Source organism: Myotis lucifugus, unplaced genomic scaffold, assembly GCF_000147115.1.
Source record: "Myotis lucifugus unplaced genomic scaffold, Myoluc2.0 scaffold_353, whole genome shotgun sequence".
NCBI lineage: Eukaryota > Metazoa > Chordata > Mammalia > Chiroptera > Vespertilionidae > Myotis > Myotis lucifugus.
In genome coordinates this window covers 907,389-923,578 of record NW_005871401.1, presented here as the reverse complement: position 1 = coordinate 923,578, position 16,190 = coordinate 907,389, and the positions used below count along the sequence as shown (strand labels likewise).

General features: G+C 36.8%; 1 protein-coding gene across 4 annotated transcripts in view; it reads right to left on the bottom strand.

Annotated features, from left to right (window-relative positions):
* Positions 1 to 5,678: 5,678 nt before the first annotated feature.
* COL25A1 (collagen type XXV alpha 1 chain) overlaps positions 5,679 to 16,190 on the bottom strand; it is a 472,442-nt gene continuing 461,930 nt past the window's right edge. For 2 of the 4 annotated variants that reach the window (XM_023764849.1, XM_023764850.1), the window contains one exon: positions 15,534 to 15,620. In XM_023764849.1, coding sequence (XP_023620617.1) covers positions 15,534 to 15,620 — 87 coding nt within the window. Of the gene's footprint in view, positions 5,789 to 9,327; positions 9,367 to 11,167; positions 11,246 to 15,293; positions 15,621 to 16,190 lie in introns of those variants that run through there. The other 2 variants (XM_006101373.3, XM_023764848.1) reach the window with 2 other exon arrangements.

Genomic DNA, 16,190 nt, shown 5'->3' with positions numbered 1-16,190 from the left:
GTGAAGATGGTGGGAGACAATCAGGTGGCCATGCCTATAACAGTTGGTCTGGAAGTGAGAAGAACATCTGTAGTGGAGGGTAGCACCGTGGTCTTTGTGGGACTGAACGTGCTTTCCTGGAGAGAGTGAGGCAGAGAAGGGCAAAAGCAAAAGGAGCATGTAGGTCAGAGTCCTGAGGATCATCATCCAATGATCAGGTAGAGGAGGAAGAGCTGGCAAAGGAAAACAAGAAAGGAAAGCAAGAGAAAACAAGAGTATAGGGAAATGGGAACTAAAGGAAAGAGTGTGTAAGACGGTGGCCGTGGTCAAATGCATCGAATGCTACCAGTTAAGAGTGAGAAAGACGAGGACTGAATAGTATGCGCTTTCAGTCAGGACCTGTAAATAATTGGTGACTTGAGTGGAGATGTTCAGTCATTCATTCCCCAATACATGTCAGTGAATAGTGTGTACTACATTCTAATTGAATAATGATGACTGATCTGATGTGGTGGAAATAAAAGCTAATGGGGTGCAAGGAAGTTTAATCCATCAGGATGGATAATTATGGAAGCATGGTGACTTTGGAGGGGCATTACTACCTCAGAAACAGAGAGTACACTTTTTTTTATAGAAAATCATCATAGCTAGGTATGTGCATTACGTTGAGTGATGGTATTGCAATATTGTAGAAAAGTAGAATAAAATGACTTATGGACTCTGTTTAAATCAGAGAAAACAGGCCAAGGTATTCATGAACATCAATAAAGCTTTATAACAGTACAATTCATTACCATTGTTTGGATTAATGCTGTAATTACACACTTTGTACATTATGAAAATAAGTCATAAATAGTGTAAAAATAATTTTGAAGATCAACTTCTCACAAACTAGGAACCCTGTAAACAAGTTACAAAAGCAAATAAAGACAAATGAGAAACTGAACATAATGCAATTATCTTCAAACTGCAAATTGAAAACCACACGCTTCTTTTGATTCAGCAATGTCAGCAGGAGAAATTAAAATGAAACTGAAATAAGGAATCAAACAGGGAGAATTCAATCTTTCAATTATTTACACTGCTGAGAAAAACAGGTTTGTGCCATATTTACAGTGACAACACACAACACATTCTTAGAATAATCAATTACATGAGACTGGCCAACAAAACATTAAGAAAAATATGCAGTGTAATGCTTGCCAAAATATGTTTTCTGCATTTTCCTCTTATTTTGTATTCATGTGATTTTTTGGGCAATATAAAAATAGCTGCACATAGAGATGAACTTTAAAATGTAAAAAATACAAATAAAAATATAATATTTTCTAAAGGAAAATCAGATACATACACCTTTTAAAAATGTTATTAAGTTGCATGAAACATTTACAACAGTATAAAGAACATTCACATAAATGTCAATAATATGTAAGACATTCTTTTGTGAATCCAATTTATTAATGTTTCTGAGATATGGAGAATATCAACCACATTTTGAGAAATGATGGTAATTTATTAAGTTATCCACAAATCATAACTGGTCAGGTTGAAAAAGTCTTCCTATTTCCAAAAGGACAGTTCTGTCAAGAAAGCAGCACAGGAAATCTTATGCATTTAAATACATTAAAAAATCAGACATGCCATTAAAATATTGTATTAATGAAAGTTAAACCCACTAAAAATTTAAGTTGGAAGGGTATCTCTGCTATGGCATATAGTAAATCTAGTCATTGTGAAGTTATTCATTCAACAAAAGTAAAAGAACAGACTGAAGGCCAACAAAATCATCATTGGTCAATCATGTCATGTTAATTCCATTAGGAATGAATAATTTTAACAGCCAGAATCAAACACAGGTCATTGTTCTTAATGAGAATATATGAATACGTTGCTCTGGTCTTGACTTTCTAGAGATAGCAGGGACTTTGTTTTTTTGTTTTGGTATAACTTGAAAATGTTCACTTTTGGTTCTGTTAATTATTGATATTACTTGATTATCAAGAAATAGGAAAAATGCCAATAATGGCATGTTTCTATAATGACAATATCACTCACCATGCAAACATAAATGACTTCTGAGAAAATCATACATAGGGCCAAAATCAGAAAAGAAAAGACGAAAAATGGTATTAACATTTTATGCTACAATAGAAACATTGAAAAAAATTTAAACCTTGGAAAATTAAGCGCATTTTCCAAGTGATAAAAATATAAGCCACCAAAGACAACTTTTCCATAGCTACTGACATGCTGATCTGACCATTTTCCAAACTAGGAAAGGACATGTAGGATGAACTACTAGATGTATAAGTTCTTGCTATCCCTTTAGAACATCATGTACAGGAAGTAAATTCAAGAGCAGACATTTTTTGGGAGATGGAAATTCAAGATATCCTCATGTTTTATATAAAATCAAATAAAAAAGAAAAACTCTCCAAGATTGCTTTTCATAATGAAAATAAAAACTAGAAGAAAAATTTAGGCATATTTGTGTGTCAGGTATGCTATGAATGTATGCAGGCATATCTAATTCTGGTTTTGCCACACTTAATCAAATTATGTCAGTTAAAAGATGAGAATGAAAGTTGATGAAAGGCATACAGCATATGACAAGAACATGTAAAAAGAGGATCCATGATCCAAGTAAGAAAACATCATCTGCAGGTTATACTGTTTTGTTTTACATTTAAAAAGACTAGTCATTGAACCATAATTACAACAAATTCATAAACATGAAAAAACAAAATCACACACTAACAGTTTAGGAATGCTATTAAACTGAGAAATGAAATCCATAGTAGAGTTGCACTGTCCATAAAGAAAAATAAAAGAAATACATCAGCACCAACATGAATGAAAAACAATTTTAAAGCTAAAACACATACCAATTTGGTATCCTTAAAAGATGCTTATCAGAAATAGAACCTGATTTTGACTTATTTCCATTGTGTCTTTCATGTGTTTTTTTCTCAATCCTCTATTTAATAATATAAATTAAAAAGAAAGAAATCTTGAAGAAAAATATGTATCTGCCAACACATGTATCAGCAAACATAATTTATTAGTTCATTTGGCAATTATTTGATGACAAAATGGATGGTTGAAAATGTGTTAGGAACCCCAAATTTAAGATTATCCATAGTGGTTAAGACCTAGTAATTCCACTGAACAAAGAGGAGTGATAGCATCCCTTTGTTTGTCCAAAGAAAATAAATGTAATGGAAGTTAATAATTTTATTCCTTAATCATGGAATAAAAGTCAATGCTGTCAAATCAGAGCAAAAACCCGATATACACATAGGACAGAACAATATTCTTAAAGGGCTGTATTTAAAAAAATTTTGTACATAAAATGATTATCTTTTGAGGTATTCTCTTTAGAAGCTGTGCAAGTTTTAAATAGTGATCCATCTTGATACCTGTTTATACTAAAGGAGTAAGAAAGATACATAGAATGAAATATAGCCACTAGATTTTTCTCAAGACAGTACTGTTTGTTTTCCTGAAAATACTGTAGTTCTACCTGCTTTAGTTCATTTTTCCAATCTATTTAAGACAAGTCGTTCAGACATTAAACGATAATCCCTCATCCTAACCATGTCATAGAAGAGATCATTAGAAAAATGCCCTCTATTGTTTTAAAAATGCCAAATTAGCTTCAGAGTGTGGAATGTTACTAGAAATGTGACCAATTAGATGGGTGTAATAGTTTGAACATCTTTCCAATATTGGAAACTTAATGGAAATAAAAAGAAGGCAATGTGTATAATTGAGCATTTGGTTATACAATATGAAAGAGATCATAAGGACCTTAGGATCCTTGTCTTATAATCATATCTTAATTACTGTCAGCCCAAGTCAATGATGAATTAGTTTCCCCTCTGGTGGTAACAACCTGTGCATGAAACCAGAAAATTTCCCACAAAATGGTGTTGAGTCCAGAGAAAAATTATATTGCCCCATGAGCAAAAAGTGACTACTCCTCATTGATGATGTTTCTCCTAATGGAACTCTTCCATGTAGAATAAGCCATTTCAAAACATGCTACCAACACTTTACTGTGCAAAGAAATGCTCAGTCTAATACAGGTAGGTAACTTTTGAGCAAGAAGATGAAAAAAATACTCTCTTAATGGCAACTATATGGCAACTATATTTCACAGCTTTCTGAGATCTCAGATTTGGTCTGTGCATAAGACAAACATTTAGAAATGTAAAAAAAGATAAAGAAATCTAAATATAGACAAAACTTATATCTAAGTAGAACTACAAAAAATAGAAATGAGTTAATACTATCAAATGTGACCAAATCTTGACTTTATCTTAAGTGATAATCACTATGTATGTTATATTCATCATATGAAAAAAAAGTCAAAAAGTACTGAAAAGAATTTCTTAACTTTGATACTTTACAATGACTGAAGTGAAAGTGGAGCTTCTTTTACGTTCTCTTCAATTATTCATAACAAGAAAGAAAGTTAGTGAAATGTCATCTTGATGATTGGTTTCATTATTAGAATTTGAAGACCTTTCTTTAAAAAATGTTCAAACAAATATGGCAAAAGAGTTTCAGCTTAGTATTCCTTGGAATAAAAAAAGAAAGAAAAGAAAAAGTACTTAAAAGAATTGGAAACATGTTCTCTTTCTAGAACTTTGTAGAAAATGTTTGAAATGGGTTCGATTTTGGAGAGAATGGAGGCTCACATCAGCTTCGGTAGAGACTGTGGAGTGAGCCCCCTTCAGGACGTGTGATTTCTTCAGCAACCTGAGCTTTGTCGGGAGGTACACACCTTTTCCTAAGAAACAGGGGCTGCGTTCCAAGAATCTTCTACTCCAAAGAAGAGCTGTATGTCTCTGTCGTTCTCCAAAAGCACCCATCCTAACACCTGCTTGAATTCAGTTTATTAGAAGAAAAAGTCTGCTGTTCTGGGTGCCTGCATTTCTACACCTCTTTCCTACTTGGTCACAGGAGAGACAGCGCAGGATACTGAACCGGTCCTCTTTCCTGGTCTTCACTGCCAAGGGCAGCCCAAGGAAAACCGGCGGCACAACCAGCTCAACCCCTGGATATTTCAACCAGGGTGGCCGCGTGAGCCCACAATACTGGAAGCTGTAGATCTGCAGTTGGGACTGCAACTCCCTCAAAATACAAGACCACTTGTGTGTGTGCTCTCCACCACTTTATCTCTTTTTGGCAATAAGCCATGGTGTAACCCCCTTGAGATGACAAAAGAAATAAAAGCTCAGATGTGATTGAAGGACTCAAGAGGCGTGCTAGCATCTGAAGGTGCACAACAGCAGGCAGGTTTGGCAGGGTCATGCTTTTTTAGTCAGTTTCAACGGGTGGCGTGAACTCAGCGCTAACAGGGAAGGTGAGTAGGGATGTGACAATAAACGCTAACATCGGTCAGTATGGTACATTTTCATAGTGTTGAGTCCATATTTGGTCACAATTTTATGTAAACTATTTCATGGTCCCTTTTGTCCATGCAATTGGCAAGCCCAAAGTAAGAAAATAGCAAGAACAATCATTCTCTATCACTGATATGTCCATATAAATAGGCATCTTTACATAAGATAAAGAGATACTGATCTATATTTTTCTGCAGGCTTCTCACTAGTTTCACATGTTGCCCAATTTTAGATGTAAGCAAAGAAAAGACGGACATGTGTACTACTGCAAACAGGAAGAAGCAGCTATATGTAAACATATCTCAGACTTGTAAAATCTGCAATTCGATTTTCAACTATAAATATAAAGAGTGGACCACTATATACACAACTTCATGCTCGGAAGGTTAGTTTCATCACTGCAGAAAAACAAACAACAAAAAAGACAAATATATAGAATTAGTGGTCTAGGATAAAAATTCCAAATTAACATTTATTTTAAGAAAACTGGTAGAACCCTGAATAGAGTTGTTGTTTGTCAATCAATGAGCCAATCAATATGGGTCTTACATATTACTTTTCTAAAACTCCAGTGTCATCAAAATTTCTATCCTAGATTCAACCCACATTTTCCTTTTGCCGCAGATAAGTTTCTGGTAAGTGTTTGTTTCAGTAACTATTCTGGGAAAGCAGAAAATTAGGATTTTTAGCATAAATGTGCCATAGTTAAAATACACATGTCCTATTTACAAATTACATAGTCTTCTCTAAGCATTAAACCACACTGTGGAAAAGGCTGAGGATTCTGACCTCAGTGGCACTACTTACTTCACCAACACCGGACTCTTCCTGTTTCCTCTTTCCTTTTGTTAGTCTTGCCCTTCTGTGGATGATGGGCAAGGTAAACCAGCCTGCTAGCAGGTCCTTAAGCTGTATTTCAGGTTCCACTGTGATCTAAAGTACCATAAATCTCTGGTTTCTCATTTTGAACAGCCATAATTTTAAGATTTTCCTAGAACTAAAGTTAAGTCTGAGAGAACTGCGGGCCAATCGTCTTTGAAGTATAAACTGATACAGCAGATCTTGGAGATGGTGACTTACTCAAAAATAAAAATCAACGAGAAAAGTAAAATGTCCAGTTCATTAATTAAAAACATTTGTTTTTTTCCCAAGAAAATTAGATCCTACATTAGATGTGCCTAGGAGAGGCTGGGAACTTTGTGATTTTTAGAGATGGAGTTCACTCCATGTTTATGCATGTCGAGTCCATGCCAGAGAATATGGCCAGTGTGGCTCAGAGGTTGAGCATCAATCCATGAACCAGGAGGTCAGGGTTTGATTCCCAGTCAGGGCACATGCCCAGGTTGCATGCTCCATCCCCAGTAGGGGGAGTGCAGGAGGCATCAATGATTCTCATCACTGATGTTTCTCTCTCTCTCTCCCTCTCCCTTCCTCTGTGAAATCAATAAAAGCATTTTTAAAAATCTGTCACTTGTTTTAGGAAGGTTCTGCTAAAAACTTGTTAACTTTACCTGGAAAAATAAGGTTTAGTAAGACATTAAAAAATACAAAAGCTATAAGTATTTAAAAAAATTATTAGAGAGCAGCATAATCAAAGGAACTTATTCATTAATCATAGCGATTTTCATGGCCACCTCAATCTGAATTTTCAAACATTTACCACTATGCTCTGGAAGCTAATAAACAATAATGCTTAAAAGGGGGATCCACATAAAACAGGACTACATAAGGAATCTAGTGGACATCTTTTAAAAATATTTAAAAAATAATTTTATTTGACTAAGTGTATTTCAGATAGCTAAACTGACCACATAAGAGATTTAGAACGTTCCATTTTTTCTAACTGTTTTACTCTTTGGGGAGGAGGGTGTTGAGAGAGGTTGATCCCAATGGTTTGTTTTTGTGTGTGCTGGGAGTGTGGTAAGCAATACTGAGTTTTATCACTGAATTATTATTTTTATATGATAAGATGTGAGATTTAAGAAATCCTGATCTTATGTAGATCATGGTATCTATTCTGTGGAAAAATGAGTACTTAAAAGGGAAATATCTGATTTTCTGATGCCAGACATATTACTATTAGGACTGGCCTTTTTATGAACTAAAAGATGATGAGTGCTTTGTTTGTTGCCATTGTTATGCCCTCACAAAAAGGAAGTGATATAGAAGCAGCTGAAAACTATATGAGCCAAGTTCTGAGTAGTATTAGAAGGTTGGTAAAATAAGCCTTTCACATCTACCTATGTCAGTTGTGCCAATGTATTAAAAAACCATTATAATATTAGATTACAGGTCAAAGGTCAAAGAGCACATGCTAATCCCAGCTCAGGATGTATTAAACATTCTGAGAACAGGGGTTATGAGGGTGAAAGGATACTTTTCTCAGGTGAAGAAGAATACGATGATAGACCCATCTTCCTAAGAACCACTTGACCTCAGGTGTGATTGAGATGATTATCTGAGAGGCTGAAAGTGGAGTTTGGGAAGCTACTAAATAAATGACGCTGCTGAGAAAGAAGGAAGGTGTTTCTTTCCCTAGTCAAGTGGGGTGAGAGTGGTCAAGCAAGAGAGTAAGTTACACAGGATCTCACCAACACAGTTGATGAGCTAAGACGAAACCAGGAGAGGTAAGTTTCTCTTCATTTTTCTACAATCCTACATAGTTTTGTATAACTTTGCCGGTGAAAAAATGCCTGTCAAAAATAACTGAACAAACCACAAGGTTTTAGAGAAAAAAAATCAAAATGATCAAAGCAGCATGGATGCTTCCGCCTGACTTATTTTTACATCAGTGGAGTTCCTTCATCCTTCAGTAGCATACATGCACGGTCCTTTACAGGTTCACACCATTATTGTGTAAAGGTTTGGTACTCTCTCAGCACAGCAGGCACACAGCTTTTCCCTGCTTAAAGGTAGGCCATTGCTTCCCATCGTCTGCTTCTCATTCTGTTACTTACTAGCTCTGTGCCTTGGAAGTTACTTAACCTCTCTGAATTTCAGCTTCCCCATCGGAACCATTGAGGATAACACCCTAGGGCAGTGATGGCGAACCTTTTGAGCTCGGCGTGTCAGCATTTTGAAAAACCCTAACTTAACTCTGGAGCTGTGTCACATATAGACATTTTTTGATATTTGCAACCATAGTAAAACAAAGACTTATATTTTTGATATTTATTTTATATATTTAAATGCCATTTAACAAAGAAAAATCAACCAAAAAAATGAGTTCACGTGTCACCTCTGACACGCATGTCATAGGTTCGCCATCACTGCCCTAGGGGCTATTGTGACAATTAAATAAAATGATACCCCTTATGTAAAAGGGCTTGTCACATAGAAGGCTCTTTGTTAGGATAAGTTCCTTTTCCTACACAATGGCTATAGGTAGCTATAGGAAGAGGCTAGGATAAACTATTACAAGGACACCAACTTAAATATAACCAGAGTCTCCTAAATAACTAAAGACATCACTGAAGAAAAAAGATCATGCTTACATTTTCTGCTTTCTCAGCTTAGAGACTAATATTGACAGGGTTCTACCATGTATTTGCATGTTTACTTAAGTAACAGTATACATAGAAAAACAATCACAGTCAAGAGTAGTTTTAACATTAGGAGTACAAGGAGGTCACCGAGAGACAAGCAAACCATTACGGAGATGCACGGCCTGCCCCTTTCCATCCAAAGAAAGGACTAGATAGGGAAGGCCCCAAATTACAACGTTTGTTGGGAACTGTTTCCACTCCTCAGTTCAGGAAGAAATCAGCAGTAAACATAATAATGGAAAGATCTTCTGAAGGTGGTATCTTTTTCTTTTTAATAGCCAAACAACTTTTAGGAATGTCTCGTTCAAAAGGTCTGCTCTAAATGGAAAAGGCTAGGCCAGGTGGAGAGAAAGGGAGAGTGCTTCTTTTAGAAATAATTCCACAAAGCCTACCTTTTGCCAACAGCCAGGCATGGGTAATCCATCTGGGCCCTGTTTTCAAGAGAAGAATAAGAATTCCTTAGGCTCCACGAAAGTGATCATACTTCATAATTCACATGCTCAGAGGCTTACAAGATGGATTTCTACTCATTAGTAGCTTTAGTCATAGGCATATTTTTTCTAATTATTAACAATTAACTCCTAATATAATACCAAATGCTTTTTTTAGGGAAAGTACACATTTTGAAAATACATAAAGTATAAAAAATACGCCTAATTTTGAAAAAGCAATTTACAAAGCATAGTGGTCTACTCAGTTCTACCTTGGGATAACAAATCTGTACTATTCATCCTAATTTCATTTACATATATTTCACAATGATCTTTAAGTAAACTGAAATAACTTCACTTCCTGGTCACAATGGTATATGGTTGAATGCATGATAATGATGAATAATCAATGATGAACCATTTCTATCTGAAGTTTATAGCTCTTCAGAGGCTATTTTTCACTTTTCTATATTGAAAGCAGATATATATGGAATATATTTAATCAACCAAATTAAAACATAGGCAGCCTATCTATATCTTTACAGTAAAATGTTATTCATCAATTTTTCTATTAAAGTTCTTCAGAAGCCGGTTAACAAATTCTGAATAAACCTGGGATTCCTAAATGCTGCAGAATTTATTTTTATTTAAAGTGTGAACACTCTTCAGATACAAATGGCATAAATAAAGCAGGGAGAGTTGGGGTGTGATGAGGCATGCTTGTGTTTCCACCCAACAAAATGATTGTAAACTATTATTTATTATCATTACCAAGCAAACAAAATAAAAGACTGGGCACTTCACATTGATATTTTCTAACTGTAATTATGAACTGAATACAATTTTTTTCTATAAACACAATCTCTTAAAAGGCTTGAGAAACAAAGTTATCTTTATAGAAACATGCTTAGCATTAAAAAACAATATAAGAACATGCAGACCAAATATAACCATCAACACTACCATAAAATGTTTTGCTTTACACCTCAGAAAACATGAATATACTTTTTAAAACAATGTAAAAAACCCCGCTTTGAAATAGCTTTGTAAGATATTTGGGAAAAATTCGGTAATGCCAGATTGGTACAAGGAGAAGGATCACCCAGTAGAATTTTAGATTTTAGTAAAAGGAGGATTTTGGGTTCATGCCAATGGAGATAAGGGAGTTCTGTCTACTTTAGGAAAGTGAGTTTCAAAAGGAGAGACCATTAAATCAAAAGGTTATGTGACAAAGAGGAGAGTTTGGGCTGTAGACTGTTATCTTTAGAAGCTCAAAGAAGCTTGGTTTACTTCCCTACAGTCTCTTAACAGCATTCCCTAGAAATGGCTACTCCTGGCTGCAGAGGCTTCACTCTGTAGGCTTGGCCTTACAGCCGGACAGAAATTTAGTGCAAGAGGCAAACATGCCTTTATTCCTTTAGAGGAAAAGAAAAAAAAAGTTCAATTTAGGGGTAAAACCCAAAGTTATGGGCTAGCTGTGCCTTTACTAGTACATAGAAGCCTTTCCTGTAATGTTAATGTAATCTTTAACTATTTATTGAATAAATTAACATCCCCCAGAAGGAAGACCCTGCTCATGTCAGTTGTGAGAAGGTTAGGAGATTAGTTTCCAGTCATAGGTAGACATGCATGCTAGCTCTCTTCACTCTGCAGAGTCGTGGAAGGAGCCGTTCATGCACATGCATGTAGTGTGTTTATCATGTAAAGCTTGGTCCAGAAGCACCACTTTACACCCATAGAGATGAATATGTAATAAACAAAGGAACTGCATGCAGGGTAGTAGGAAAGAGAAATACTGTACCAATTGGCAAGGGGCATCCAGCCCATCCAGGCCAGGCTGGCCTGGCTCCCCTTTTTCCCCCTTAATGCCACGGAATCCCTGTTTGTAAAGATTAACTCATAACGTTACTAACAAGAAATCACTTATGCACAAATTCTGCTAAAGAAATAACCACAATAAGAGCTGGGAGAGGAGCAACTCTGAAGTGAAAAGTAACATACGGTGAAGTTGGACAAAACTCCACGTATCATGAGGGCTTGACTGGGAACTGGGACCTCTGTTGAGAAGTACAGAACCATGCTGGTTCCTCTTTGGATCCTCCATTCGTGTTGGATCAACACTTGAGTGTTAAGAAACCAGGCAGAGCTGGTGGCCAGACACAAGGTGTGGAACATGACAGGATTACCCAGATGGATCATTCTAGTACCTTGTCCATGTTTAATGACCCCAGTGAGCACCCCAGCTTTTATGGGTCCCTCCAGCTTGCTCTTCTCCCAGCTTATCCCCTCACACATGACATCCAGAGTCAGAGTCTCATGAGTCAGACATACCAACGGGCAAGGTGCATCTAATCCAGGGGCACCCTGTTCTCCTTTCTCCCCTTTAGGCCCCTTTTTGCCTTTCTTTCCCTTTTCCCCCTGTGGATACAAGGGTTTAAATAAAAGACAGGTTTTATTGGAGGGGGGTAAATAATGGTGATTCAAAAGATGATTTAGCCAATAAAAGTCTGGAAGGGCATTTACCATTGTTTTCTGGTTTAGGTAAGGCATGACATTATAAAAATAACAGAGTGACAATGGATTCTGGGTAACGATATGTGGCATTTTATTTACGATACTCAATAATTTGATAGAAGGAGACCAAAGGCCAACTCATCACGAAGGGGGATCAGTGCTGACACAGAGCCCGGTGCAGTAGTCCTTTTGAAGGAGGTGTTTCTGCCAGGATCCGGGGTATGTGTGTGTTAGTGTGTGTGTGTGTGTGTGTGTGTGTGTGTGTGTGTGTGTGTGTGTGTGTGTGATACCAACTGTACTGTGAAGCCAGCCAGTGCAGGTGAGGTTCAGAGGAATAATGGATACTTCGCACAATTTTCTATGCCTGTGAACTTGTTCCCCGTCCCCCAAATCCTGTAATAGGTGAAAGCTACATTGAGCCAGATTAAATATTAACAGCGTCTACCTTTTTGAAATAGAAACAATTTTAGGACATTATTTTTTGTAGCTCTCATTAAAAAATATTCAATGTATCAAAATATACTTCTATTTATTTTAACATTTGTTTTCAGGTAACTAAGAGCAAATAATTCCCTTATTAAGTCAGATAAATAAAGTTAAAAAGTGCTAATACTTCCTAGCAATACCAATGGGAGAACGGACTTATTTAAAAACCCAGGGATCTTCTTTAATTCACTCTTATTAATCTCATGCCAGGTGCTCACAATGGTAAATGGGTTTCCAGCTTACTTGCAATTAAAAAAAAATTCTGTTCAGGAGAGGAAAAGCAGTTTGGACTCAGCTGAGCTAACACTAAAAATGAGGTAGGCAGGATAATAACATAGTGGGGAGGTAGCCATGGAAATTAGTATTTAGGAATCGAGGTAAAGGTTGTGGAAATCTGCGTGGATCAGAGGGATGGAGGAATTTAGGAAAGGAGGCAAAAGGAGGAGAAGGAAGGAATGCACCTCAGCGGTTTTACATTAACATAAATTCTGCATATTTATAGACAAGAAGTTGGTGAGTACAAAATACAATACATACTTGAATTAGCGTATTCATTCTGCAATCAGGATGGCAGTTACGATAAAATGGAATAATTTCAGAAGCAAAACAACATGAACAGTCAAAGGTAAAAAGACATACACATAGCAGAAATATGAGATATGCATTCAAATGAACGTATTCATTCTGACTGCGTGCCCGAAAGCTCCTCATTTCTGTCCTGTGTGCCAAAAAGGTTGCATCAGAAGGCTCAGAATCAAGAACACCCGGGTTGCTTTAACACTCGGGAAAGAGAAATTCTGTGTGGTTTAGTTGATCATGATTAAAGACAAAGCCCTGAGAAGCCAGGGTGACATGAGAGCAGGTGTGACAGGAAGTAAGCTGGGAGGCACATCGGGGAGTGAATTGCTCACTCATGTGGATGAATCAACATACTTCCTCAGCAAACACCTTCAGTGCCGTGACATAAAACGGATGTAAACTTGTTTAGGTGCGTTCTCAGGGGGCAGTGGACTCTTCTTCACGTGGGTGTGACCGACACCAGGTGTGTTAGGTCTTATTAATTTAGAATTCGCTTCATTGTTTGGTAAATCAACTCATATTAATAACTCAACCAAAAAGTGCTGTCATACGAATGTTGACTGAGGTGTTGGGAATAATTTCTCAGTAATATTTCTGTAAACTTCAAGCATTATGAAAAAGACACGATTTTTTTTTTAATCCCCACCTGAGGAGATTTAGCCATTGATTTTTAGGGAGAGTGGAAGAGAGGGAAAGACAGAGAGAAATATCGATGAGAGAGAAACACACTGATTGGTTGCCTCCTGCACGTGCCCCTACAAGGGCTAGGCCAGGGAGGAGCCTGCAATGAGGTATGTGCCCTTGACTGGAATGGAACCCGGGACCCTTCAGTCTGCAGGCCGACACTCTATCTACTGAGCCAAACCAGCTAGGGCACAGACATGACTGTATAAAGAACAATATATCAGTGTTATTATTAATCAACATAGTTTTATAACACAAAACCATCTGTCCATGTGGGTATGAGCACATTAAAGGTTCCTGCTGATATTTATCTCCCATGTCAAAGAATGCTATACATAAAGTGTTCACATTTAGAATCTAATTTTCCTATAGATAAAACTTCGAAACATGGAATCTGAAACATGAAAACATTTTGTATGGGTGACTAACATTACTCTGAGGATTAAATTTGTGGCTTAGTGTTTTCATAAGTTAAAATGCTGGTATTTTCTTCTTTGTTTAAAAGAGCATTAAAGTAAGTATCTTCATACTTTTGAGTAAGATTTTGCACTCATACTACCCACCAGGTAAATAGAAAATCTATAATCTTTAAAGCACACATACCTTGAGCTAAAATACCAGTACATTTATATTTTATAGTTAGAATTTGTAATTCAGAATAAAAGAATTATTTTTTGCCTCAGTTTCCTTGCCTGTGAAATGGGAACAAAATAGCACCAACTTAGGGGGTTGTTATGAGGATGAAAAGACCATCACATGTAAAGCTTTTGGGAAAACACTTAAGTGCTCAGTAAATGTAATCAGATTGATGGTGGTGGTGGTGGTGGTGCTTTTTACATAACCGCTCACATGAACTCTCTCACCAATGGGAAGCTACTCTAAGTCATACTTAAGGCCTGTAGAATACAGAGCAGTCTCCACACCTTTCTTTCTTTGACAACTCTCACTTGGCCTTGCTTTTCAAAAGCCATGAACTTCACTGTTAAAGAAAATTTCTAGGGTTTTGAAACAGTGTGTTGTTCAATAGATCAGGACATGATTTAATCTGAGGAATATAACTGAACTGTGAAAGTGCAATTTACATTTGAATTGTAAACGTGCAATTAAAATTGACTGTGAAAGTGCAACTTCGGCCACTTTAAGATTTTCACTATTCTATTGAGGGGCTGAGTTTTTGTTTGCTTCTTTTGCTGTGTCCAGTGTAAAAAAAATATTATTCAAAGATCTAAGCAAAGGGGAGAGAAGGGAAAACATGATTTTAAAAATCCATCATCTAAACTTATTTTCAGACAGAAAACCCTTTTGCCTGATTTGGCTCCTATGTACCCTGGAGCTGAGGGTCCTGAGATAGAACCTAAACTTGACCTCATAAAATACACCAATATTGTCACTTAAAAATATCTACAGCACCTAAAAGCTGCCTAATGGACTCACTGGGGTTTATCAGTCACACTGCTTGTCTTCTATGTTTCCAGTTAAAGAATCAAGATACAGAACATATCTCCTGTCCTTCCCTGGGAACACTCGGAAGATAACTGAGGCTTTACTGGGTTAGGCGAGCTTGGCCAGAAAATCACTACGGATTTGTGCTATTTCAGTTTACGTTAATGTGTAATAAATGTGTTGTTGTTTTTTTTTCACCTTCAAGAATCCCTGCACATTACATCTTTCAACACACTGGTGTCAGGTAGTTGAAAAATAGTAGCCTGGCTATCTGGGGATTATAATGTTTTCTTCCATACTAGACAGTGCTCTTATTTCTAGTGGCACAGCCTTCTTCCTTCCCCTGTGAAGAGCTGAGTCCTCAGATCAGGCATCAGCGTGTTTTTGGAGCACAGGACGGAGCAGGGGTAGATGCAGGAAAGACCCACACAGCGGAAGCAAAGCGGACAGCATGAGAGAGATCAGGCAGGCACATGCTGAAAGGCAGAGGTCACCTTTTCTCCCTTTTCTCCTAGATCACCCTTCTCGCCTCGTGGACCAGGGAAGCCCTAGAGGACAAAAAGCAAACCAAAGAGATCTATTGATGTAACTGTGGCAAAATCAAATTGAAAAAATACATTTAAAATTGCATGTTTCTGAAACATAGATATACAGGGAAAAGGCATGCCAACAATCTCAAAACTTAGAGAAAGTAGCACTTAGGAATAATAGTTTACTAACATGTCAATGATCTACATACTATAGGTTTCTTGCCTTTTCTCCCAGGAAATATGCAGTGGAGAGAATATCAGGATCCTCGATTGAACCCTGGGGAGCTCACTGTTCTTTGTGGCCGTGTGCAAATCACTTACCTCAGCATTTTAGTCTTTGACTGTTGGCGTGAGCATTAAATGCAATGAAATAAAGTACCAGAATTCTGTTTGCACATACAAGCTGCTCAATGAACAGTAACTACTACTGCTTTTGCTATTGTTGTTATTCACCTAATACAGGATGAACAGTGCTCATTTCAAGAGGCATTTACTTTTGAGATCCTTTATAGTTATAGAATTGTAAGACAAATAGGGACTTTCAGCTAAAAAATATGGCATAAGAGCTTTGAGAATAGATATAAAGAT